Source organism: Biomphalaria glabrata, chromosome 4, assembly GCF_947242115.1.
Source record: "Biomphalaria glabrata chromosome 4, xgBioGlab47.1, whole genome shotgun sequence".
In the NCBI taxonomy this organism is placed as follows: domain Eukaryota; kingdom Metazoa; phylum Mollusca; class Gastropoda; family Planorbidae; genus Biomphalaria; species Biomphalaria glabrata.
The window spans coordinates 15,538,999-15,561,533 of record NC_074714.1 but is presented as its reverse complement, the minus strand read 5'-3'; the positions used below and the strand labels follow the sequence as shown (position 1 = coordinate 15,561,533).

The following is a 22,535-nucleotide window of genomic DNA, read 5'->3' as shown; positions in this document are numbered from 1 at the left end:
ATGTTATTTTAGTTTTGAACAGTTAAGTCTTTGAAATTCCCTTTTATAAAAAGCAAGGCGAAGATCAATCAATGATATCGTATCACTGTTTATACTATACAATCTTTTACAGGCTTTGCTGTCATTTAAAGAAACACCAATATGGAGGGACTGCCCATATAACCTATCTGCCCAATTGCACTACTTTATTACAATGTAGCGATTTTTAATTTTATTTAGAAAGTTGTTTTTTTTTATAATTCCTAGACTGGAATATAAAAGACAGTAGACTAGGAAGTAGTATAAATATCCGTTACGATTCTCTTTAACCCTTAAAGTGCTGAGCTGTTTTACTATGAGTGCATACAAAATGGAATTACAATTCTGATGTTTATAGGCTAATCTACCACACGCGTTTAAAGGTTTAATCTATGCATGAATGCAGAAGTAGTTCTAAGTTATATTATAGCCATTAAATGATGTCATTTTGATTTTCATGGGAAGAACTTCTTGTTTACTTTTAGTTTCGATATGCTGGTCTATTTATCCAAGAATTTTTTTTTTTTTTAATTACCATTTTCTGTTTAACATAACTAATGCAACTCAATTGCAATTTTATGTTTGAAAGTAAAAATAGTACATGTAAGCATTGGCGGGGCATTCCTAGTGTTATGGGGTTCATTTTGCAAGTGTCTATTATTAAAAGTTATTATTATTATTATAAAAGTATTATCAAAGACAATATTGATTTTAGAAGACTTGCATACGGTAAATGTCATTACACTTTTACATGTAAGAAGTTGCATTTGAATGGCGTGAAAGGAAACTATCAATGTGTTGTATTCCTACAAGTGTGCATATATGTCCTCAAGTTTGACCCAACTTTCCAAAATGGAAGCTACAAACAAATAAAAATGAGAATACTAGCCAAATAAGACCCGTGGCCTGTGCGACTTAGTTTGTGTTTGGATTTAGATCTATGTTAAACATGGAGAGTTGTTCCATTAACGCTTTTAATTTTTCCCACGAAAATGAAACTAGACTATACCAAGAAAAACTCATTTAAAAAAAAAGCTTGTATAATGTGTAAGAAGGAAGAAAGTAAGGGGATATATGGGTAAATTTAAAAAAAAAGGGAATGGCCTGAATTCAAACTCATGTCTAAAACCTCCTCAAGTCGACATTTTAACCATTCTTCTAGTGAGGCGCATTATGAAAAATAGAAAAGTGTATAGGTATCTATTGTTTAATTCAAAATGGCTCACTTGCATAAAGAAAAGTAGTTAGCAGCAGATGACATCTGAAAGAAACAGTTGGTAAGCTCTCACAGAGGCTGCGGGACACACATTTGAGAATAATTCATATTATAGGAGATAAATATTTTCTTTTTAATAAATATATATTTTTTGCCATGTCGAATGGACAATCAAAGTATTAGTTTCATATGAATCAAAGTGTATATTTATTTCTTAGTAAATACAAAACAGTTTTATTATATTTAAATAAATTCATGTTTAATTTAAAACATGAACACCCTCCGCTCACATAAACCTACAGCCACCTTAAAAAATATCTCTCTAAGCATAAGTTCTCTTTTTTAGAACACGCAGAATATATTTTTGTGTGTCTTAGTTGGGGGAAACATAAATCAGTTTACGCCCCAGAATTTTGAAACTGCCATTTTTATATGCAAGCGTTAATTAAATTATCAAATATCAAATCGATTAACGACATTTTTTAATGAAGGTTGTATTTCAGTTTAGATCTTACTTTGTCACCTGGGAAATGTGTGAATTCCGTGGACTATTATCTACTTTTAATATATATATATAAGGTATGCATAAGGAATCGACATATTATTTTGTTGGAAATTACAATATTCGTTTGGGTGATATAATTATAATTGACGCACTTTCAAGAGCCATGACTGACTTACTGACTGACTGGCTGATTCATTCATCACTCATTCTGCCATTTGCGGTGGACAAAAAATAAAGAAATTTTAGCATGCTATTACTAACCGTATCAATAGAAAAAATAAGCAATTTCCACCAAAGTGGTTTAATTTGCCAAATGATTTGTATTGACAATTTTGACTCAATATGTTTTTTAAAGCAAGCATATCAAAAGTTTTGAAGTATACATTCTAATACATTTTAGCATTATCTAAACTCTGCTGGTGTGAAACTTTCAATAACTCTTTTTGTCGCTTACTTTTCTAAACGTGTCCAATTAGCGAAGTTGAAAAAAGAGCCTCACTGCTTAATATTGAAGGTTTAATTTCTCTTGTTCTTTTATTTTAAATAATTCATTTCCAGTAATTAACTAATTGGTACTTCTTTGATTGCTTCATGTTTTGTTAGATACAATAAATAATTGTGAAAAGACTCAAAACTTGAACCGAGAATGAATGTGGAAGAAATAACGTGTTCAAAATGTTTTCCACGCAGACAAAGTTGATGTCAGCTTTGTGCAATGGACAAGCAGCTACAAATATACTGCAGATCAAAGTGTTCCTTTTTCCATTACAAATACAGATTAAGCCAGCAGCTCTCAACCTATCAGCTCTTCTTACCCTTTTTAGATTTAAAACAATGCCGCGACCGCTGACTTTAATACTACATCTGCTAACTATTAAAGCTATAAAGATTATACGTGTTTAAAAAAAATCCTATCATTCAATTTTAACATTTGACCATCACAAAGGCCCCGACATGAGACACAAAAATATTTCGTTCCTCTTGCAGCTAGAGCGTTGAACAAAATGTAACTTGCTGTTGTAAATTGTGCAAGTCTTGCTTTGAAAGTAATTAAACGTCTTAAGCATGAAGTTAAATTTCTTGTGCTATCGTATAAATTGTTTGATCCAGTGGTGTAGCTAGCAATGTGCTGGTGGTGCGGACCGCAACGGGCATCACGTGGTAAGGAAAACCATATTTTCCCCAGTATATATTAAGATCCTTTTTCCAGCAGCCTTTCAGCAACAACTACAAATACAAATACACATAAACAAAGACAACAAAAAACGAAATTTGAAGTGGACACTAAACATTTATGTATTTTGCTACTTTGTTAATAGCGAATATTCTTTCATAAATCAAGTGTAAGTTCTAGGCACTTACATACAACTTACTAGATTACTTTTTACGCTCGGTTTCTTCGGTTAACATGAGCTCATGATGTTTGTTTAATTCACTGGTTTTATATGAGTGACTTTATTCGCGAGGCCCACGGATTTAGCTTTAGGAGAAAACTTATGATACCCAAGATTCTCATCAAGTAGTCTCTTTATTTCCTCTTGTTTATCAAGTCTTGAGCCTTGCTTTTAATATTGTTGCCAAACTCGCAGACAATCTTCAAATTAATTCTAGGACAAAAGGGTGACTGAGTGCGAGCTGTGCTGGTCCCATGACTTTCAATTGTCGGTGATAAACTCAACACTCATCATTGAATTTCAATGCGGACTTAGTATTTGATCTTCTTGACTAAGTATTTGATCTTCTTGACTAAGTATTTGATCTTCTTGACTAAGTATTTGATCTTCTTGACTAAGTATTTGATCTTCTTGACTAAGTATTTGATCTTCTTGACTAAGTATTTGATCTTCTTGACTAAGTATTTGATCTTCTTGACTAAGTATTTGATCTTCTTGACTAAGTATTTGATCTTCTTGACTAAGTATTTGATCTTCTTGACTAAGTATTTGATCTTCTTGACTAAGTATTTGATCTTCTTGACTAAGTATTTGATCTTCTTGACTAAGTATTTGATCTTCTTGACTAAGTATTTGATCTTCTTGACTAAGTATTTGATCTTCTTGACTAAGTATTTGATCTTCTTGACTAAGTATTTGATCTTCTTGACTAAGTATTTGATCTTCTTGACTAAGTATTTGATCTTCTTGACTAAGTATTTGATCTTCTTGACTAAGTATTTGATCTTCTTGACTAAGTATTTGATCTTCTTGACTAAGTATTTGATCTTCTTGACTAAGTATTTGATCTTCTTGACTAAGTATTTGATCTTCTTGACTAAGTATTTGATCTTCTTGACTAAGTATTTGATCTTCTTGACTAAGTATTTGATCTTCTTGACTAAGTATTTGATCTTCTTGACTAAGTATTTGATCTTCTTGACTAAGTATTTGATCTTCTTGACTAAGTATTTGATCTTCTTGACTAAGTATTTGATCTTCTTGACTAAGTATTTGATCTTCTTGACTAAGTATTTGATCTTCTTGACTAAGTATTTGATCTTCTTAACTAAGTATTTGATCTTCTTGACTAAGTATTTGATCTTCTTGACTAAGTATTTGATCTTCTTGACTAAGTATTTGATCTTCTTGACTAAGTATTTGATCTTCTTGACTAAGTATTTGATCTTCTTGACTAAGTATTTGATCTTCTTGACTAAGTATTTGATCTTCTTGACTAAGTATTTGATCTTCTTGACTAAGTATTTGATCTTCTTGACTAAGTATTTGATCTTCTTGACTAAGTATTTGATCTTCTTGACTAAGTATTTGATCTTCTTGACTAAGTATTTGATCTTCTTGACTAAGTATTTGATCTTCTTGACTAAGTATTTGATCTTCTTGACTAAGTATTTGATCTTCTTGACTAAGTATTTGATCTTCTTGACTAAGTATTTGATCTTCTTGACTAAGTATTTGATCTTCTTGACTAAGTATTTGATCTTCTTGACTAAGTATTTGATCTTCTTGACTAAGTATTTGATCTTCTTGACTAAGTATTTGATCTTCTTGACTAAGTATTTGATCTTCTTGACTAAGTATTTGATCTTCTTGACTAAGTATTTGATCTTCTTGACTAAGTATTTGATCTTCTTGACTAAGTATTTGATCTTCTTGACTAAGTATTTGATCTTCTTGACTAAGTATTTGATCTTCTTGACTAAGTATTTGATCTTCTTGACTAAGTATTTGATCTTCTTGACTAAGTATTTGATCTTCTTGACTAAGTATTTGATCTTCTTGACTAAGTATTTGATCTTCTTGACTAAGTATTTGATCTTATTGACTAAGTATTTGATCTTCTTGACTAAGTATTTGATCTTCTTGACTAAGTATTTGATCTTCTTGACTAAGTATTTGATCTTCTTGACTAAGTATTTGATCTTCTTGACTAAGTATACAGAAGAAGCGAAATAAGAATTATTTGTGTGTGTCTTTGAATTACACAAACACCTCAACAAACTGCGGAACATGCTCATCTAAATAGTGTGAACCAGCTCGGTGCTTGGTTGAAACCCTTTCTTTCTTGGCCTCCTTCAGTCGTAGAACGACTATGGTTCATCTCGCACACTTTGTCATGTGGCTGTGGAGCCCTATTTTGGAGAGACACTGCCGTCCACAAATATCGCAGGTTAAGGTGGCTTTTGCTTCGGTGGTAGAGGAGCTGGTTATTTTTTGTATAGTACGTTTCTCTTCCTGAGCTGAGACCCATGTTCTTTCACTCTCCACAGCTTTCTTGGTCATTGTCTCTCTCCATCTGGTGCGGTCTAGAGCTGTCTTCCAAATAAAACCCTTAAGCGCATAGAAAAGACTGAGGAGAAGTGTCCAAGTGGTTAAGGGTACAGTATCAAAATTATAGAAACTCTGGAGATATTATTGAATACAGATAAACATTCTTTACTAGATCTGAAGCAATAGAATTTTTTTATTAGCATTTTTTAAAATTATTTTCTCACCTACTTGGGGTTTTGGGCCAATGCATTAACTGTATAAAACGACGCACTAATCTACATTTAAAAGCAAAGTTAGGTGCTCACTTCAACTGAAAAAAAAATTCTATTCTGGAGGATATGGCTGAAACATGCATTTCTTTAGTCAGAATCATGTGCTTTCTTATTGGGATTAGTGTAGTACCTTAGAGACGTACAAGAATAAGATACCATGGGAAAAGGTAAAGTTTCTGTATTAACAAAAGAAGAATGAGCTAAGAGGGACAGTTATTTCTCTTTAAATAAATATGTTTCAAAAATAATGAGTTAATCATCCGATCTGAGCAAAATGTTTCAGTTCCGAATATAATAATCTCGATTCTATATTTTCAACCCTAGCGGTAAACATGGCTACTTGAGGGTAATTTTTCTCTTGCACAACAGCTTAAGGGGAAAATGATTTAGTTAGAATTTAGGATAGTTTTGCTAGCAAGAAAGCACATACGATTTAGTTAAAGTATCTTTTTGTAATTTTTTTTCAAATACGAATTACTTTACACTTTTTTTTTGGAGGGCAGCATATACCATTGCTATGTCACTGGTTTGATCTAATAATGTATCTTTATGTGTTATGTAGTAAAGTAAAGTTTCATTTTCAGACATTTCGATGTACAAGACATGTTAAGCTATCTGTTTGTTTGGCCAACGTTTAACGAGTAGGGTGTCATGTAGGCGGCACAACAACCAACCGCCTTTGCTTTCCCCAACTAAAGTCAGGTACCATTAGAGTTAGGTGGACCCAGTGTTGTCCATAAAATTCAAAATCCCAATTTTCACAGAGAATCGAACCATGAAGCTCACATTCGGAGCCAAGCGCTTAACTACACAGCCATATTCCTTACGGATAATATAGATTAGTTTACTATTATTAGTAGTAATATTATTGTTTCTGACCTTTTGATAATATTATAAAATCATATTCAAAGCATAACTATCATGCAGTGATAAACTTAGTGTTAAATTACGAAAAAATATGTAATTTAATATATATTTCAACTTAGAATTAAATAAAAAAATGCATTCACTCTTGCATTGCTTATTAACCGAATGCATAGCAAATAATAATGTGAACATTAGAAACACTTGGCAGTGCTTCGATAGCAGTATATATTACTTGTCCCCGTACAAGGGCAGACCAAATGTCACGCACGAAACAGTTCTCTCTCTACCAAATCCTTCGCTCTTCATGCAGAGCGTGACATTCATAAAGAATGTGGGCTACTGTTTCATCATCCTCGATGCAGTGGAGACACCTTGTGTCGGGCTACCGTTTCATCATCCTCGATGCAGTGGAGACACCTTGTGTCGGGCTACCGTTTCATCATCCTCGATGCAGTGGAGACACCTTGTATCGGGCTACTGTTTCATCATCCTCGATGCAGTGGAGACACCTTGTGTCGGGCTACTGTTCCATCAACCTCGATGAAGTGGAGACACCTTGTGTCGGGCTACCGTTTCATCATCCTCGATGCAGTGGAGACACCTTGTGTCGGGCTACCATTTCAACATCCTCGATGCAGTGGAGACACCTTGTGTCGGGCTACCGTTTCATCATCCTCGATGCAGTGGAGACACCTTGTGTCGGGCTACTGTTTCATCATCCTCGATACAGTGGAGACACTTTGCGTCGGGCTACCGTTTCATCATCCTCGATGCAGTGGAGACACCTTGTGTCTGGCTACTGTTTCATCATTCTCGATGCAGTGGAGACACCTTGTGTCGGGCTACTGTTTTATCATCCTCGATGCAGTGGAGACACCTTTTGTCGGGCTACTGTTTTATCATCCTCGATGCAGTGGAGACACCTTGTGTCGGGCTACTGTTTCATCATCCTCGATGCAGTGGAGACACCGTGTGTCGGGCTACTGTTTCATCATCCTCGATGCAAAAGGACACTTTGTATCTGGCTACCGTTTCATCATCCTCGATGCAGTGGAGACACCTTGTGTCGGGCTACCGTTTCATCATCCTCGATGCAGTGGAGAAACCTTGTGTCGGGCTTCCGTTTCATCATCCTCGATGCAGTGGAGACACCTTGTGTCGGGCTGCCGTTTCATCATCCTCGATGCAGTGGAGACACCTTGTGTCGGGCTACCGTTTCAGCATCCTCGATGCAGTGGAGACACTATGTGTGGGGCTACCGTTTCATCATCCTCGATGCAGTGGAGACACCTTGTGTCGGGCTACCGTTTCATCATCCTCGATGCAGTGGAGACACTATGTGTGGGGCTACCGTTTCATCATCCTCGATGCAGTGGAGACACCTTACAGGATACCGCTACATCTGTTAGGTACACGTCCTTTTTCCATGTTCGATACCAACCAAAATAATTTTCTATCAATCAACTAATTCGTTGTCGTTTTTCTTAAAAATGATTCTTGGTTTTATCATGACGAACTAAAAATTATGCGAAATTTCAACTTGATCGAAGATTGGGTTTAAGAGAAATAACGTGACCGACGGTGTGAGTTGATATACGCCTTATAGCTCAAAGTTACATTGCTTCAACATTGTTGGCAGTTATTGTACGAACGAGCCAATGTTAGTGTGATGTCTGAGCTTGCTAATGTTTTACAGTATCATGAATTTTCAGGGGCAGTCTTTATAAGATTACAACAAATATCATCACCTGCATAATTTCTGTATTTTGACTTGATAACGAACAGCCAAAACAAATTTAATCGCACACAAGTTGTCACAGTCTCAGTTGACATTGCATGATCTAAAGTTCACGTCAAGTTAAGAGGTTAAAGTACACTTGGAATTCCTGATGTAGAAAACAGGAACTAGAATGAATAAAATTGACTTTGAGTTCAGTCAAGTCAGTTAGGTCAGGTGGTATACTTTGGACCGGTTGGTCAAGTAAAGTGTTATCCTCTGTAGGAGTCTAGTATATTTTAGTCCGCAATGGAGAGTAGCGGCTTAGAAAAGTCTGTGTAGTAATTACAGTTAGAAAGTAACTTGTGGGCAGTTGTTGCCAGTGGTCTTTTTGAGACATGTATTAGTTAATCTATATTTTTACACAGTGTTACCCGCTGAGATGCGGACGTGATTTGTAGTTAACGAATTGGATATTTTTGATACCGCTGTTATGCGGTTAGGATTGTTTATTATTTCTTGACTTGTAGCACTAACAACGAGTGCAGTATTATTATTATGTTGTAAAATAAACTTTATATTCGCCTGCTGAAACGGACTTAAGTCAGTTTGTAGTGTATATAATTGTCACGTGTTAAAAGTACTCCAGGAAGCAAGAACCCAGCATTTCACAACATTCGCATTCTTCAACATTACACCATTTAACCTTTTACACAAGTATATAATAACCTACGGGAGAATAAGGAGAAAAAGAAAAGCAAATACATGAGAAAAGACTGCAAACATTTGATCCAGATAAATGTAACTACATTAAAGAGAACGATGTTTCTCTCCACGAGCTCAATTTAATCTTATTCAGATATCTACAGAACATCTTTAACTTTTGTGAAAATGAATTTCTTGTGCAAAAGATATGGATAAAATAATTATTATAGTTGTTTTTTTCTCTGCTAACATTCGCAAATAATCATTCACAGAAATGATCATTTTATTCTTTGGTTACGTTTGATGTTATGTTCAGTATACAGTTTGATGTTATGTTCAGTATACAGTGTGCAACATTGAAGTATTATCTTTAGTGGATTTATCAGATCAATCGTTGCATTAGATCACTTGCAGAGATTTTTTTTCTTTGAATTCAAGTTTTGAACTTTTGAAAAAAAAATCCCTTACCATAAAAAAAAATTGCATTATATTTTTTAATTTTTCAAAGTTCCTTTGATTAAGATCTATTTTTACTGTGAAAACATTACTTTTAATGACATGCACTATAAAGTGATTGCGAATGACATAAATCTGCTTTCAAATACGCATCGTAAACTTTTGCATAGAAATAGTATCTATGATTCCGCAATGGCGTAGCGCTTTAGAGTGAATTTATTTAAAGGGTTTAAATATTTATGCTGCGGCCACTAAAATGTTTGAAATCATTATGATTTAGCTGTCTTGAATATATTTCCAACTTAAAACAAAATAGGAATATAAAAAAGTAAATGTTAACTGAAAAATTGCTTATAATATCAAGTTTAACAAAAAATAAATCCATATTCCGATGGCATTAAGTCATCACTAACAAATCGTCATTAGACCCCCAAAGGGTCACAATAAAAACATTTGAGACCCCTAATCTAAGTATAAAATGTTACAAAACACTATAGCAACACGTTTAGAATAACATCATGTTCTTTTAATTACTTTTACAATTTGTACCGATAAAGCATTTTAAAATGCTGTAATGAACAAGATTACAAAGAGAATTTGTGTTATCACACAACTCAGAGGCGCCCCCGTCGAAGTCGAATCCTTGTCGGATCCGCCTATTCGCAAGGAATATTCAAGACGTGATTTTGTTTTGATTGTCAAAAGTAATAATGTTTCAAAGATTCATTTGGCGTTGTAAAAAATTTGTTTTTTTTCTGTAAAACGTTTTACATGTTTTGGATGTTCCTTCAAAGCTAAAGATAATTTACTTAATCAGTCCTGCGCGCAAACAACACGACCAGGTATAACCTATTATTGATAAAGAGCTATAGTACACATTACGGCATAACAACTACCGAATACGTACTATATATCAATGAGTATTTCTAGATAATCTTTTGGTATTGATGTAAAATAGAAAAAAAAAAAGAAAATAACAATTCATCGAGCTTGTACTTCGGCGACGTCTGCTCGATGTCCCAGCACAGTTACCAAAAGAGCTATTTTCGATTTCATTGAAATGGAACTAGAATGAGGATGTAGATCTACCTGAATTAAACTTCTGATTTAGGGCTCTTAAGATCTATATCTTCTAGATCTAGATCTAAAATGTAAATTTGGAATAAGGTAGATGTAATTTAGATAAGTATTGTAAAAAAAGGGTCGAAATAATCTATTAATAGACTGAATGCAATATTAAACTTAAAAATAGTAGATTAGTTTTAGTATTTTATATTTTTGCAATATTGGTATAGACATTTAGAAAAAAAAATCTACACTTTAAGTCTAGAAATTGAAATTATAAATAATGTTCTAGTCTAAATCATGGCTGCTGGTATTGCGGTTTGCGCGCTGGACTGTCGTTTGGATTTATCGATGGTCCCAGGTTGAAACCCTGCCCGCTCCCATCCCCCGTCGTCCTGCAGGAGGTCTGGACTCCAACTCTGAAGGAACATCCGAAACATGTAAAACAATAAACATTCTAAACTAGACCAAGAAATTCTAGGTCTAGAATCTACAATGATTTTAATTAGAGTACAAATCTAAATGTACTTTAAAAAATCTAGCTCTAGTGTAAATAAATCTAGATCTAGTGTAAAAATCTAAAAGTCTAAATCTAGCTATTATGTCTTTTTAAAATACGAGTCAGATTACTTGGTTTAGTAAACATTACTATACTGAGTTGTAGCATTTCACTTAAAGAATTTATTCCATATGACGTCAAAGGGAAAAATACACTACCTCACACGTTCTAGTTAGACTAAAAAATGTCATCAATACGAGCAGCTTGTCGAGTGTTCATAGACATTGGTGCCCCGAGGGAGTTCTTTTAGCATTTCATTTAAATAATTAACTTCATATGACGTCATAGGAAAAAATTCACTACGTCACACTACAGGCTCTCGAGGATTTATAGACATTGGTGCACCTAGTTATTTTAGAATTTCATTTAAAGAATGAACTACATATTACGTCAAAGGAAAAAAAATCCATTTCGTCACATTGGGATAGTTAGACTTAATTTGTATGTATGTATATATATATATATAAGGATTCAAGAGGAATTTATTTTTTGATTGTTTTGTCTGTCAGTCTGTCATGTTAATACCGAAAATAAAAACCAAGGGCTATAGAAAATCTGATTAAAATTTAATTTCTCTTCCGAAACATCGCAATAGTTTTAAGCTTCTATAATAGATTGTTCTGGATGTTTATATATTTATAGTGAGAGAAAATACTAATTCCAAATTAATCAAATAGTGTTAATTAAATTTTTGGGATGGTCTTGTATGAAAATTAGATGTACCATAGCCTTGTGGAGAGATTTTCAAACCATACTTTGGAGTTAAGTAGTTGTTTTCCTTAAATATCGTAACTATCGTAAATATATTAACATAATTAGATTTTCTAACCAATTTTCGTTAATGAGAAGAAGATTATTTATTTTATTTATTAGAAAAGGGATTTAAAACAGTTTTTTTGGCGTTAGTAGATTTTTCATATAAAATTCCGAACATTTTTGGTGACGATTTATAAGAAAATTAAACTAATATAGGTTGATTTCTTTTTCAAAACGAAATCCGGAACACTCTTTACCGATTAAACAACTTTTGTTATGTTTCGGCATGAAGAGTAACTGTAAAATAAGTCTAAAAAGTGATTTTCAATAATTGTTTCTAGTAAATTACTTTTTTATTTTAAAATCCTGAACAACCTTTTGTTGATATTTTTGAAAAAATAAAGTCAATTGACATAAATTTGTCTTAAGTTGAAAATACGGAACAATTTGATATTGATAAATAAACTATATTGACGTTTTGTAGAAGAATATACATGTAATAATAGACAATTATGCTATTTCAAACAATCACTTGACATAATTTATTTTTTATAAAACAATATCTGGAACAACTTTATAGTTAATGAAATATAAGTCAATATAGAGATTTTCATTTAGCATGTATATGCTATTTACTTTAAAAAACCGGAACAACATATTAAAGATCATGTGTTTTTGCAACGTTTAAGCAAGGAAATTAAATTAATTATAAGTTAGAAGAGCAAACAAACATTTGTTGGCATTTATTAGTTTTTCTCAAAACATCCGGAACAATCTATTCTAGTTATATAAAAGTATTGCAATATTTCTGAAGGAATATAAAAGGTTAAATCACATTTTCAATAGCCTTTAGTTTTGTTTAATCTAAACTTGACGGACAGACCGACGAACAGACAAAACGCAGAAAAAACAAGCGTCTTTAATTCTGACGGAAGCACTAAACAAAAAATAAATAAAATCTGAATATTTAAAAAAAATTGGGAAAACTGATTAGTACTATGTCTTGCCGCTGCTAGTCACGCTACTGCATGAAAGTCGCTTCATATCTAGTCCATTAAAAAATGTGTAATATTTACATACAAAGTGCATTCTTACCCTTTATAAACAAACATAAATGTTTTCTTTTAATTTTAGCAGACAGTTGACCAGAAAAAAAAACTTTAACTAATATTTATATTTGTTGTGAATAAATCGTACATTTTATAAATACATTTGACTTAGTGATACCGAAAATACACAAAAATGTGTCTTTCTTTGTTAACATATTGTAAAATTACCTCCCTTACATTTATGTAATTGTTTTAGAATTGGTGCTTTTTTATGAAAAAAATTGCTTGCATAATTAATTTTATAAACTAAATGGTTTGCTTTTAGAAAACAAAAATTAGCCGTACCACTTGTACTTCTCAAGCCGCATCGCAGGGTGAAATAATATTTTTCATTATTCTTCTAGTTTTCCAGATCTGAGTGTGACAGACGGACAGACGGACATTTTGCAAAAACCTAATAGCGGCTTTTTCCCTTAAGGGGGCGCTATGAAAAAATGAGTATTTTGATTAGTCATGTTTGTTTTAAGATGAGATTTAATCCAATGTTACTTTTTCTATTTGTTAAGTAGATAAAGAAAAACATTTAAAATATGTAACATAATTATAAATAAACCATTGACAATTTGAGCTAATGCTAACAGGTGCAGTAAAAAAAAAAACAACCTCAGTTAAAATGAAAATATTTTACAATTTTAAGCATAAAATAAAAGATTTCTTTGCCTGAGTAAATATAATTAAAGCTTTTAAAAACAAAGATTGTTTGTTTTATTCTTTAAGAATTTCTTGAGATGTTAGACTTGTATTTTAAAATGCTTTTTTCCCCCCAAAGAACGTTTTATTTATATAAACATTGCAGCTTTGAAGATGAATAGTGTAATGAAGGATGCAGCCACTATTGAAGAATAATGTGGCACCGTGTGACTTACAGCACCAGACCCTGCAAAAGTACAAAAATGTGTTTATAATAAAAAAAAGGAAACAATTGAATAGAGATAAAACAACAAACAAACTACAGTTACCATTTTTTTTCACACATCTACTTAAAAAATGTATCATATTTTTACAAGAAGAGTAGTAAAAGGCTCCGAATAGAGGATTATAAATCTACCTGCATTTATGTTTTATGGCATTAGAAGTCTATTGTGCTGTAGACACACAAATGTGGTATTTCTGAATTAAGTAATTAAGAAAATATTTTTTAAAATACTTTTCATAAACAAAACTTATATTAAGCGTATCAATTAGGCCTACTTTGGATCAGTCACGTAATTACATTTTTAATAGATCTAGACTAGCAAAAAAAAAATCATTTAGAAAGAAAAAAAAAAGGTAACGAGATGAATTCGAACAATTGTCAAGGTAATTCAACATCATAAGATATAATCAATAGTGCTTTTATTTTAAATGGAACACTTTTATCATGCATATTACGAAAACAATATTGTTGCCATTTAATGGGTCTCACAACATGCACTTTTTAGCGGCCCCCGAAAGGGGAAAAGACGCTATTAGTTTTGTGTGGCCTGTCTGTCCGTCTGACCTTCTGTCCGTCAGTCCCGATTAGATCTCAGAAACTAGAAGAGAAAATCAAAATCGGACATCATGATATTTTAGATCATTCAAAGTTCTGATGCAACGTCTACTTTTTTCTTTTCCAAAAGTGAACCATCTAATTTTTTAAAATTATCTATGCAAGTAGATTTTTACAAAAATTACACCACTTTTCAATGAAAAACTTCAGGGGAAGTAAGTTTTACTTAATAGTTCACAAGCTTTGTTCATAGATTCGCGCATTGGTAAAAAAAAAAAAAAATAAAGTTCAGGATTGAAAATGTATCAATGGATCATTGTAAAGAAGATTTTCCATTTATTAACTAACTCATGGAATAGAAGACTGATTCGAATGTTGTTTTTAAAAATAATTTTTATACGAACTTTATTTCAATTGTAAGTTTAAAAACAAAACAAACAAAAAACTACTTTTTACCAAGCAGATTGCACACATCCTCATTAGGCAATACTAATAACTAATACACTTGACAACAGACTAAGTTATAGAATATAGACAGACTTAGAATGACTTAGATCTAACTCTATATCTAGACTTTAGACTTGGAGACTGATCTATTTCTAGATCTAGACTTAGAGACTTAGATGTATTTCTAGATCTAGGCTTAGAATTAGATCTTGAATCTAGATTTAGAACTAAAACTAGGTCTAGATCTAGCTTAAGGAAAATATCAAATAGGCCATAGTGTAGTGGTTATCACATCCACCTGACACGTAGAAGGTCCTCGGTTCGAAACCTTTTATTTTTATTTTTTTTAGTTAATAAATATTTCTACATCTATTTGTGTGTCACATCCTGTAAAATAGATACGTATTATTTTATGATTTTTTTAAGTATTTTTTACAACCTAATATGTTTTATCCTCTACCAATGCCTAGATCTGTCCATCTGTCTCTAGGTGGACCACTTAGGGGGCCGATTTTAAGTTTGTGTATCCACACAAACTGTCTTTGTAACCTTGTTATTGAGTGTATATTTACCAAATGCTCATAAAATATAAACTTACTTTTTTCCGATATTGCTGGCTTTGTTGGTTGAACTACCTTTCCACTGCCTACAATATTTAATACATAATAGTATACAAAACAAAATACTTTTTTACCAAAAGATAATTAACTATTTTTTTAAAATTGATTCTTGATGTGTTTGAAAATTGATACAATTGTCAAGGTAATTCAACATCATAGGATATAATCAATGGTGCTTTTATTTTAAATGGAACACTTTTATCATGCATATTACAAAAACAATATTGATGCCATTTAATGGGTCTCACAATGTGCTTTTTTATTTGTTTATATATTTACTAGATGCTCATAAAATATAAACTTACTTTCTTCCGATATTGTTGGCTTTGTTGGTTGATCTACATTAACACTGCCTACAATATTTAATACATAATAGTATACAAAATAAAATAATTTTGTTACCAATATTTAATTAACTTTTTTTTTTCAAATTGATTCTTGATGTGTTTGAAAATTGATACAATTGTCAAGGTAATTCAATATCATAGTATATAATCAATGGTGCTTTTATTTTAAATGGAACACTTTTATCATGCATATTACAAAAACAATATTGATGCCATTTAATGGGTCTCACAATGTGCCTTTTTTTATTTGTGTGTATATTTACTAGTTGCTCATAAATATAAACTTACTTTCTTCCCATATTGATGGCTTTGTTGGTTGATCTACATTACCACTGCCTACAATATGTAATACAAAATAGTATACAAAATAAAATAATTTATTACCAATATTTAATTAACTTTTTTTTTCAAATAGATTCTTGATGTGTTTGAAAATTGATACAATTGTCAAAGTAATTCAATATCATAGCATATAATCATCGGTGCTTTTATTTTAAATGGAACATTTTTATCATGCATATTACAAAAACAATATTGATGCCATTTAATGGGTCTCACAATGTGCCTTTTTTTATTTGTGTGTATATTTACTAGTTGCTCATAAAATATAAACTTACTTTCTTCCGATATTGCTGGCTTTGTTGGTTGATCTAAATTACCACTGCCTACAATATTTAATACATAATATTATTAAAATATTATTTAAACGGGTAAATATGTCATTAAATCTTTTATTCTACCTCATGAGCTGGAAAAGTAATTAGTAAATATATTTTTAGTTGCCGTTTGTCTAGCAGTGGTTTTAATACGGGGATGCGTCTTACTGGGGCCACATTAAATGACAATAAAAAAAATATATATTATCCCACATGGAATGGAAATATATTAATGTTATCAGTGCCGGATTTAGGGTAATTTTAGGCCCTAGGTGAAGACTTACTTAGACTTAGACTTAGGTCCTCCCGCGCCGTTCGGCGCATTGGGCGGCAAGCTGTCTCCATAATGATCTGTCACTGGCAATGTCTGAAGCCTCCTCCCACCTGGTGTCCACTGTTCTGAGGTCCTCCATGAAGGTGTGTCGCCAGGTAATACGAGGACGTCCCTGTTTGCGCTTTCCTCGTTTTGGCTTCCATGTTATCGCAACTCTTGGTGTGCGTAATTCATTTTGACGTAGAACATGTCCCGCAAACCTCATGCGACGCTCAGTCACAACCTCACTAAGTGTTTGACTTCCAGTTCGGCATAGGATTTCCTTGTTTGAGATCCGGTCTGTGTAACTGACTCCCAAAATCCGTCTCAGCCATCTCTGTTGAGCCACATTTAGTCTTTTCTCTATTTTGACAGATGACTTCCACGTCTCACATGCATATGTAGCAGTTGGAATGACGATTGTGTTGAGAAGGTATTTTTTTGTCTCGAGTCCAATGGCTTGGCTAGTCCAAATAGGCTGCAGCCTTTGGAAAATGCTCCCTGCCTTTCCTATTCGGCACGCTACATCATGGTAAGCATCTCCATCATTTGTTATGATGCTGCCAAGGTACGTGAACTTGTCCAGCTCTTCAAGCTTTGACTCGCCAAGTCTGACGGGGACACCCTTTGCCTTATAACCCACTCGCATAATTTTAGTCTTATCCAAGTTTATGCGGAGGCCAATTTTGGGTGCCTCTCTGTCTAGGCTCTCCGTCATTTCTTGAATGCATTTATTTGTAGCCCCGAGTAGTGCAACATCATCAGCAAAGTCCAAGTCCGTCAATCGGAGTTGTTCATGCCATGGAATACCAAAGGCAGTCTGGTTCATTGCTCTCCTCATTATGTAGTCGATGGCTAGGAGGAAAAGGAAGGGAGATAAGATGCACTCCTGTCTCACACCTGTCTCGATTGTAAAAAAACTCTGTTGTTCCCTCTTCTGTTTTAATGCAGCAACTAGGCTGACTGTAAAGGTGTCGTAGGATCTGAACGAATTTTTCTGGGATACCGTATTCTCTAACTATTTTCCATAGTGATTCTCGGTGGACACTATCAAACGCTTTTTTGAAGTCCACAAAACTGATCGTCAGCCGTTGTTGGTACTCCAGACTTTGTTCTATGATATTTCGTAAAACGAAAATCTGCTCTGTACATGATCTGCCTCTTCGGAAACCTGCTTGTTCTTCTCTGAGCCTTTCATCTACAGACTGTTGAAGCCGTCTCAACAAAACAGTGCTGAAAACTTTGCCTGGGACAGAGAGGAGAGTAATGCCCCTCCAGTTGTTGCAGTCTGCCAAGTTGCCCTTTTTTGGAAGCTTTACAATCACTCCCTTTTGTCAGTCCTCTGGGACTTTTGAAGTTCGCCAACAGAGATTTAAGAGATCAGTCATTCTGTTAACAATGCACTGTCCCCCATATTTTAGCATTTCTGCTGATATCATGTCTAGTCCTGGTGCTTTGTTATTCTTTAGCACTGCAATGGCCATGGTAACCTCCTCAGCAGTTATTGGGTCTGTCTTGACCTTGAGATCATTGTCTGGAGAGGGGTCCTTGAATATGTAAGTTAGGTCTGGCGACAGTTGGTTAAGGGTCTCTCTTAAGTGCTCTACCCATCTTGCATCCTGTTCTTCTTTCGTTAACAAAGTTTTGCCTTGCTTGTCTTTTATTGGTGCCCCATGTCCACTCTTTGCTCCAGTGAGATCTCGGACAATACGATGGAGGGTTTTTGTGTCATTTCTGCTTGCAGCTGCTTGTGCCTCTTGTCCATTCTGCTCAATCCAGTCCCGTTTATCTCGCCGACAGCTTCTCTTTACTTTCAGATCTGCTTCCCTATAGGCTTCTTCCGCTAGGCTGCGATCCTGTGTTTCATTTTTCTGATCTCGTCTACGTTTGGCCTCTTTCCTCTCATCTATCAATTTCCATGTTCTGTCTTGTATCCACCGTTCCTTGTATGAACCTCGCCTCCTTCCGATAACTTCTTCCGCGCACCCAATAGTGGTATCTTTGAAGTTGGCCCACTCTTCTTCAAGGGTCAATATATCTGCAAGAGCCTCAAAGCGGTTCGTTAGTTTCAATTGGAACTGTGCTGCAGTATTGCTGTCTTTAAGCTTCTCTACATTAAATGGGCGGGGTTGTGTGGCTCGTTTTGGTTGGCGTTTCAATCGGAGCTTACATTTGCCACTGACAAGGTAGTGGTCTGAGCCGATATCAGCTCCTCTGCGGGTCCGCACGTCTAACAGAGATGACCTCCATCGTTTGGAGATGCAAATGTAATCTATCTCGTTGAAGGTTTCTCCATTTGGTGATCGCCATGTTTTTTTGTGTATTTGTTTGTGCTTAAAATATGTGTTTCCAATTGAAAGGCTGTTGGAAGCGCAGAGAGAAATCAAGTGCTCGCCATTATCACTGATGTTTTCTGCAGAGCCATATGGTCCCATTACATATTCAAAGCCAGTTCGGTTGGGATTGATTTTGGCGTTAAAGTCTCCCATCAGTAGAATTAGGTCGTGAGTAGGTGTTTCATCAAGAGTGGTTTGTAGTTGATTATAGAAGTTGTCTTTGATGGTATCTTCTGCATCCTCTGTAGGGGCATAAGCTTAGATGGTAGTGACTTTGATTTGCTTTGTTTGGAGTCGAGCTGTAATGATGCGGTCACTGACTGACTTCCAAGCAATTAGCGCTGAAGCTGTTTTTTTAGACATGATGATTCCTACACCACTAATGTGCTCCTTGTCATGTCCTGAATATATTATTGTCTTGCCATCATTGATTATTTGTCCACTTGATGTCCACCGCATCTCGCAGATCCCAAGGATGTCTAGCCGGTAAGAGTCAAACTCTCTTAAAAGTTGAGCCAGTTTACCGCATTGATTCAGGGTTCTTACATTCCACGTGCCTATAAGAGTCGGTTTCCTTGCGTTGAAAGGCTTGCCACGTATCGGGTATTGGACTTCCAGTTGGCTTTGATCCAACACCGTCATCAGGGTTTGGCCGCCCTCGCCGCATGTATAGTTTTTATTATGTGTCGAGTTTGCCGTTTCTGTAGCAATAGTGGTTTTACAGGGTGGGGTCGCTAGCCCCACGCCAAACCCTCCTCCTTTCTCACCCGGGCTTGGGACCGGCATATGGCGGCCTAGGTGAAGTGAACATGAAAATGAAATATTAAACAAATATTTAAGACCAAAAATACTTAAAGAATTATAAACTGTCCTGTATCTATATATGAAAGAACAAAATGTTAAATTCGTATGACGCCAATAGCATGGACGATTCATGATCACCAGACTATAAATAACAATTCGAAATTTTACCAAAAGGAAGCAACAAAATTTTCTAACATATGTAATCTCACAAATAATGGGACTATGAGAAGAGATGATACCCGTGGAGCTCTAATGTTGAAATAATTGGTTGGCAACTTGGCATATGTTCATTTTGCCCGGAATACTATAAAACGGCCCGCAATAAAAAGCTCCCTTACCCCCAGCAATTATACGTTGTATAATCTAGCTTCGTATATGTACCCCTGTCTAAAAATTGCATGTAATATACATTCATACATTGAGAATTCAGGTTATTGTAAAACATTGCATGAGATGTTGAGTTAGAAATACGCCTAAAAACGAAAATTGACACTATGAAAAAATGTACATTTTAATCAGGCTTAAAGAATGTTATCTTTATTAATGTAAAGAATGCATCCGCCGATTAATTAATTTCGTACTGTATGAGGTGATACAGTCAAGTAAAAAGACTATCTGGAATTATTTTATATATACGATGGATTTTTAAAATTACAATTTTAATAATAATTTTTTTTCTATTTATTTGTTTAATTTAACTCATAAAAAGACATTAGATCTCAAGCACGTTTGGACATATGCAAGACTTAGACTTAGGTCCTCCCGCGCCGTTCGGCGCATTGGGCGGCAAGCTGTCTCCATAATGATCTGTCACTGGCAATGTCTGAAGCCTCCTCATATGCAAGAAAGCTTTAAAATAATTCATTCCCATTTTACCACCACATACTACATATGATTCAATACTTTAGCTAGCTTCTTAATAAATTCTCAATTAGCAATTTTTCACTGTAAAATTATAATTTTTTGATAAGAATGCTCTCAAGAAGCATAAAGTATGTCTTTACAAAACTAACATTTTGTACGCATTTAAAAATGTTTAAAAATATATTTTTTTATTTAAGCTGTGCTAGTTTTGTGGGGTTTTTTTTTTTGTTTTTTTTTTCATTTTGGATTAATATTAAACTTATTATAAATTAGAAAAATATCATTTTTAAAAAATCGGAATAACAACATACTTACTCAGGACTAGATCTTTTACATTGAAGGCTGGAGTAGCACAAGTACAAAATAAGAAATATAAAATATACAGACAATATAAATAAAAGTTAGAGATTTAGTTATGTAGATTTACAAACATATACAATACACAAAATAAATAAATAAATCTCTCTCTCTATATATATATTTACTTATACCATTCTAAGTTTATTACGTAATTAAAGTGCTAGGTCGACTTTACTAGTAGTCTATTGTATTTGATGGTCAAAGATCGTGAAATAGAATTTATGACGTGCAGATCTTACACTTTGATGCAAGCTTAAGTTTAGAGAAATAAAGTTCTCCTTTCAGACCTTGTGAACTTAGTGGGCATACGATGTTAAGAGCATCTGTTTCTTTAGCCAACGGTTAACGAGCAGGGTGTCATGTGGCCATCATAATGATCAATCGCCTTTACGTTCCCTAACTAAAGTCAGGTGCCCATTAGAATAAAAGAATATATATATATATATATACTGACACACAATACTTACGACAGCCTAATGTCTTTAAATCATCGCGGTTGTTCTTAGCAATCTCTTGCTTTATAGCCGCAGTTAATATACAGTCATTTGTTAACAGACATTCAAAACTACTTTTAATGTCACTATATGAAATTGACACAAAAAAAAAAGGTAGAATTTCAATGAACAAAAAAAAATATTTTAAATGTTAATATGACAATCGTAAATGGGTGCTTAGTGGCAGAGTGGTACAGCACTTTTCTTCCCAATAGAATGGTCTCGGGTTCAAAGTTCAAGAGTTTTTTTTTTATTCATTCGTACATCATTGATTTTTAGAATGCAAAAGACTATATTTTCAAAGGATAATAAATTTTAAGCTTACATTTATTTTACAAATCTTTTATCACATCATTCTGTCTGTTTGGTAAAAGGTTTGCACACGTTATTTCTCCCACTTCTTCCTCTTCTAGCCAACAATTTGCTGCTGAGCTATTTAGCAAACTGTGCCAAGGTAAAATTATTTCTCTCACACCCAATTGCAGATTAAATTAAAATTTCGCAGAATTATTTCTTTTACCGGACAACATAAAAATATGTTTTTTTTAATTAAACAATTAGTTAATTAACAATTTGTAAATATTTGTTTATCTTGGACAAAGGAAATAAATCGTACTTGACATCGATGGTGGTATTAAATGTGAAATTTTGGGCACTTAGTAAACCAGGATACCCATTTCTTTCCTCCCCATTTGACAACTGGTCGTTGGAAAGGCTTGGACGCAGAGCAGTAACGGTCACGGACCGAGTAAAGGGACCTTACCGCATACACAGCGTGCCGGGCCTCGGTCCTGGATCCACTCGCTATAAGTGGCTGGGGGCAGTTGTAACCATCATATTCCTATACTGAAAC

At 34.0% G+C, this 22,535-nt stretch overlaps 1 protein-coding gene across 1 annotated transcript in view; it reads right to left on the bottom strand.

Annotated features, from left to right (window-relative positions):
* Positions 1–9,992: 9,992 nt before the first annotated feature.
* LOC106064316 (uncharacterized) overlaps positions 9,993–22,535 on the bottom strand; it is a 30,189-nt gene continuing 17,646 nt past the window's right edge. The window contains exons 15-21 of the mRNA XM_056026819.1: positions 21,656–21,768; positions 21,144–21,170; positions 16,473–16,520; positions 16,144–16,191; positions 15,814–15,861; positions 15,487–15,534; positions 9,993–13,847 (exon numbers count right to left, since the gene is read on the bottom strand). Of these exons, the coding sequence (XP_055882794.1) occupies positions 13,750–13,847; positions 15,487–15,534; positions 15,814–15,861; positions 16,144–16,191; positions 16,473–16,520; positions 21,144–21,170; positions 21,656–21,768 (430 nt within the window). The 3' untranslated portion in view covers positions 9,993–13,749. The remainder of the gene's footprint in view (positions 13,848–15,486; positions 15,535–15,813; positions 15,862–16,143; positions 16,192–16,472; positions 16,521–21,143; positions 21,171–21,655; positions 21,769–22,535) is intronic.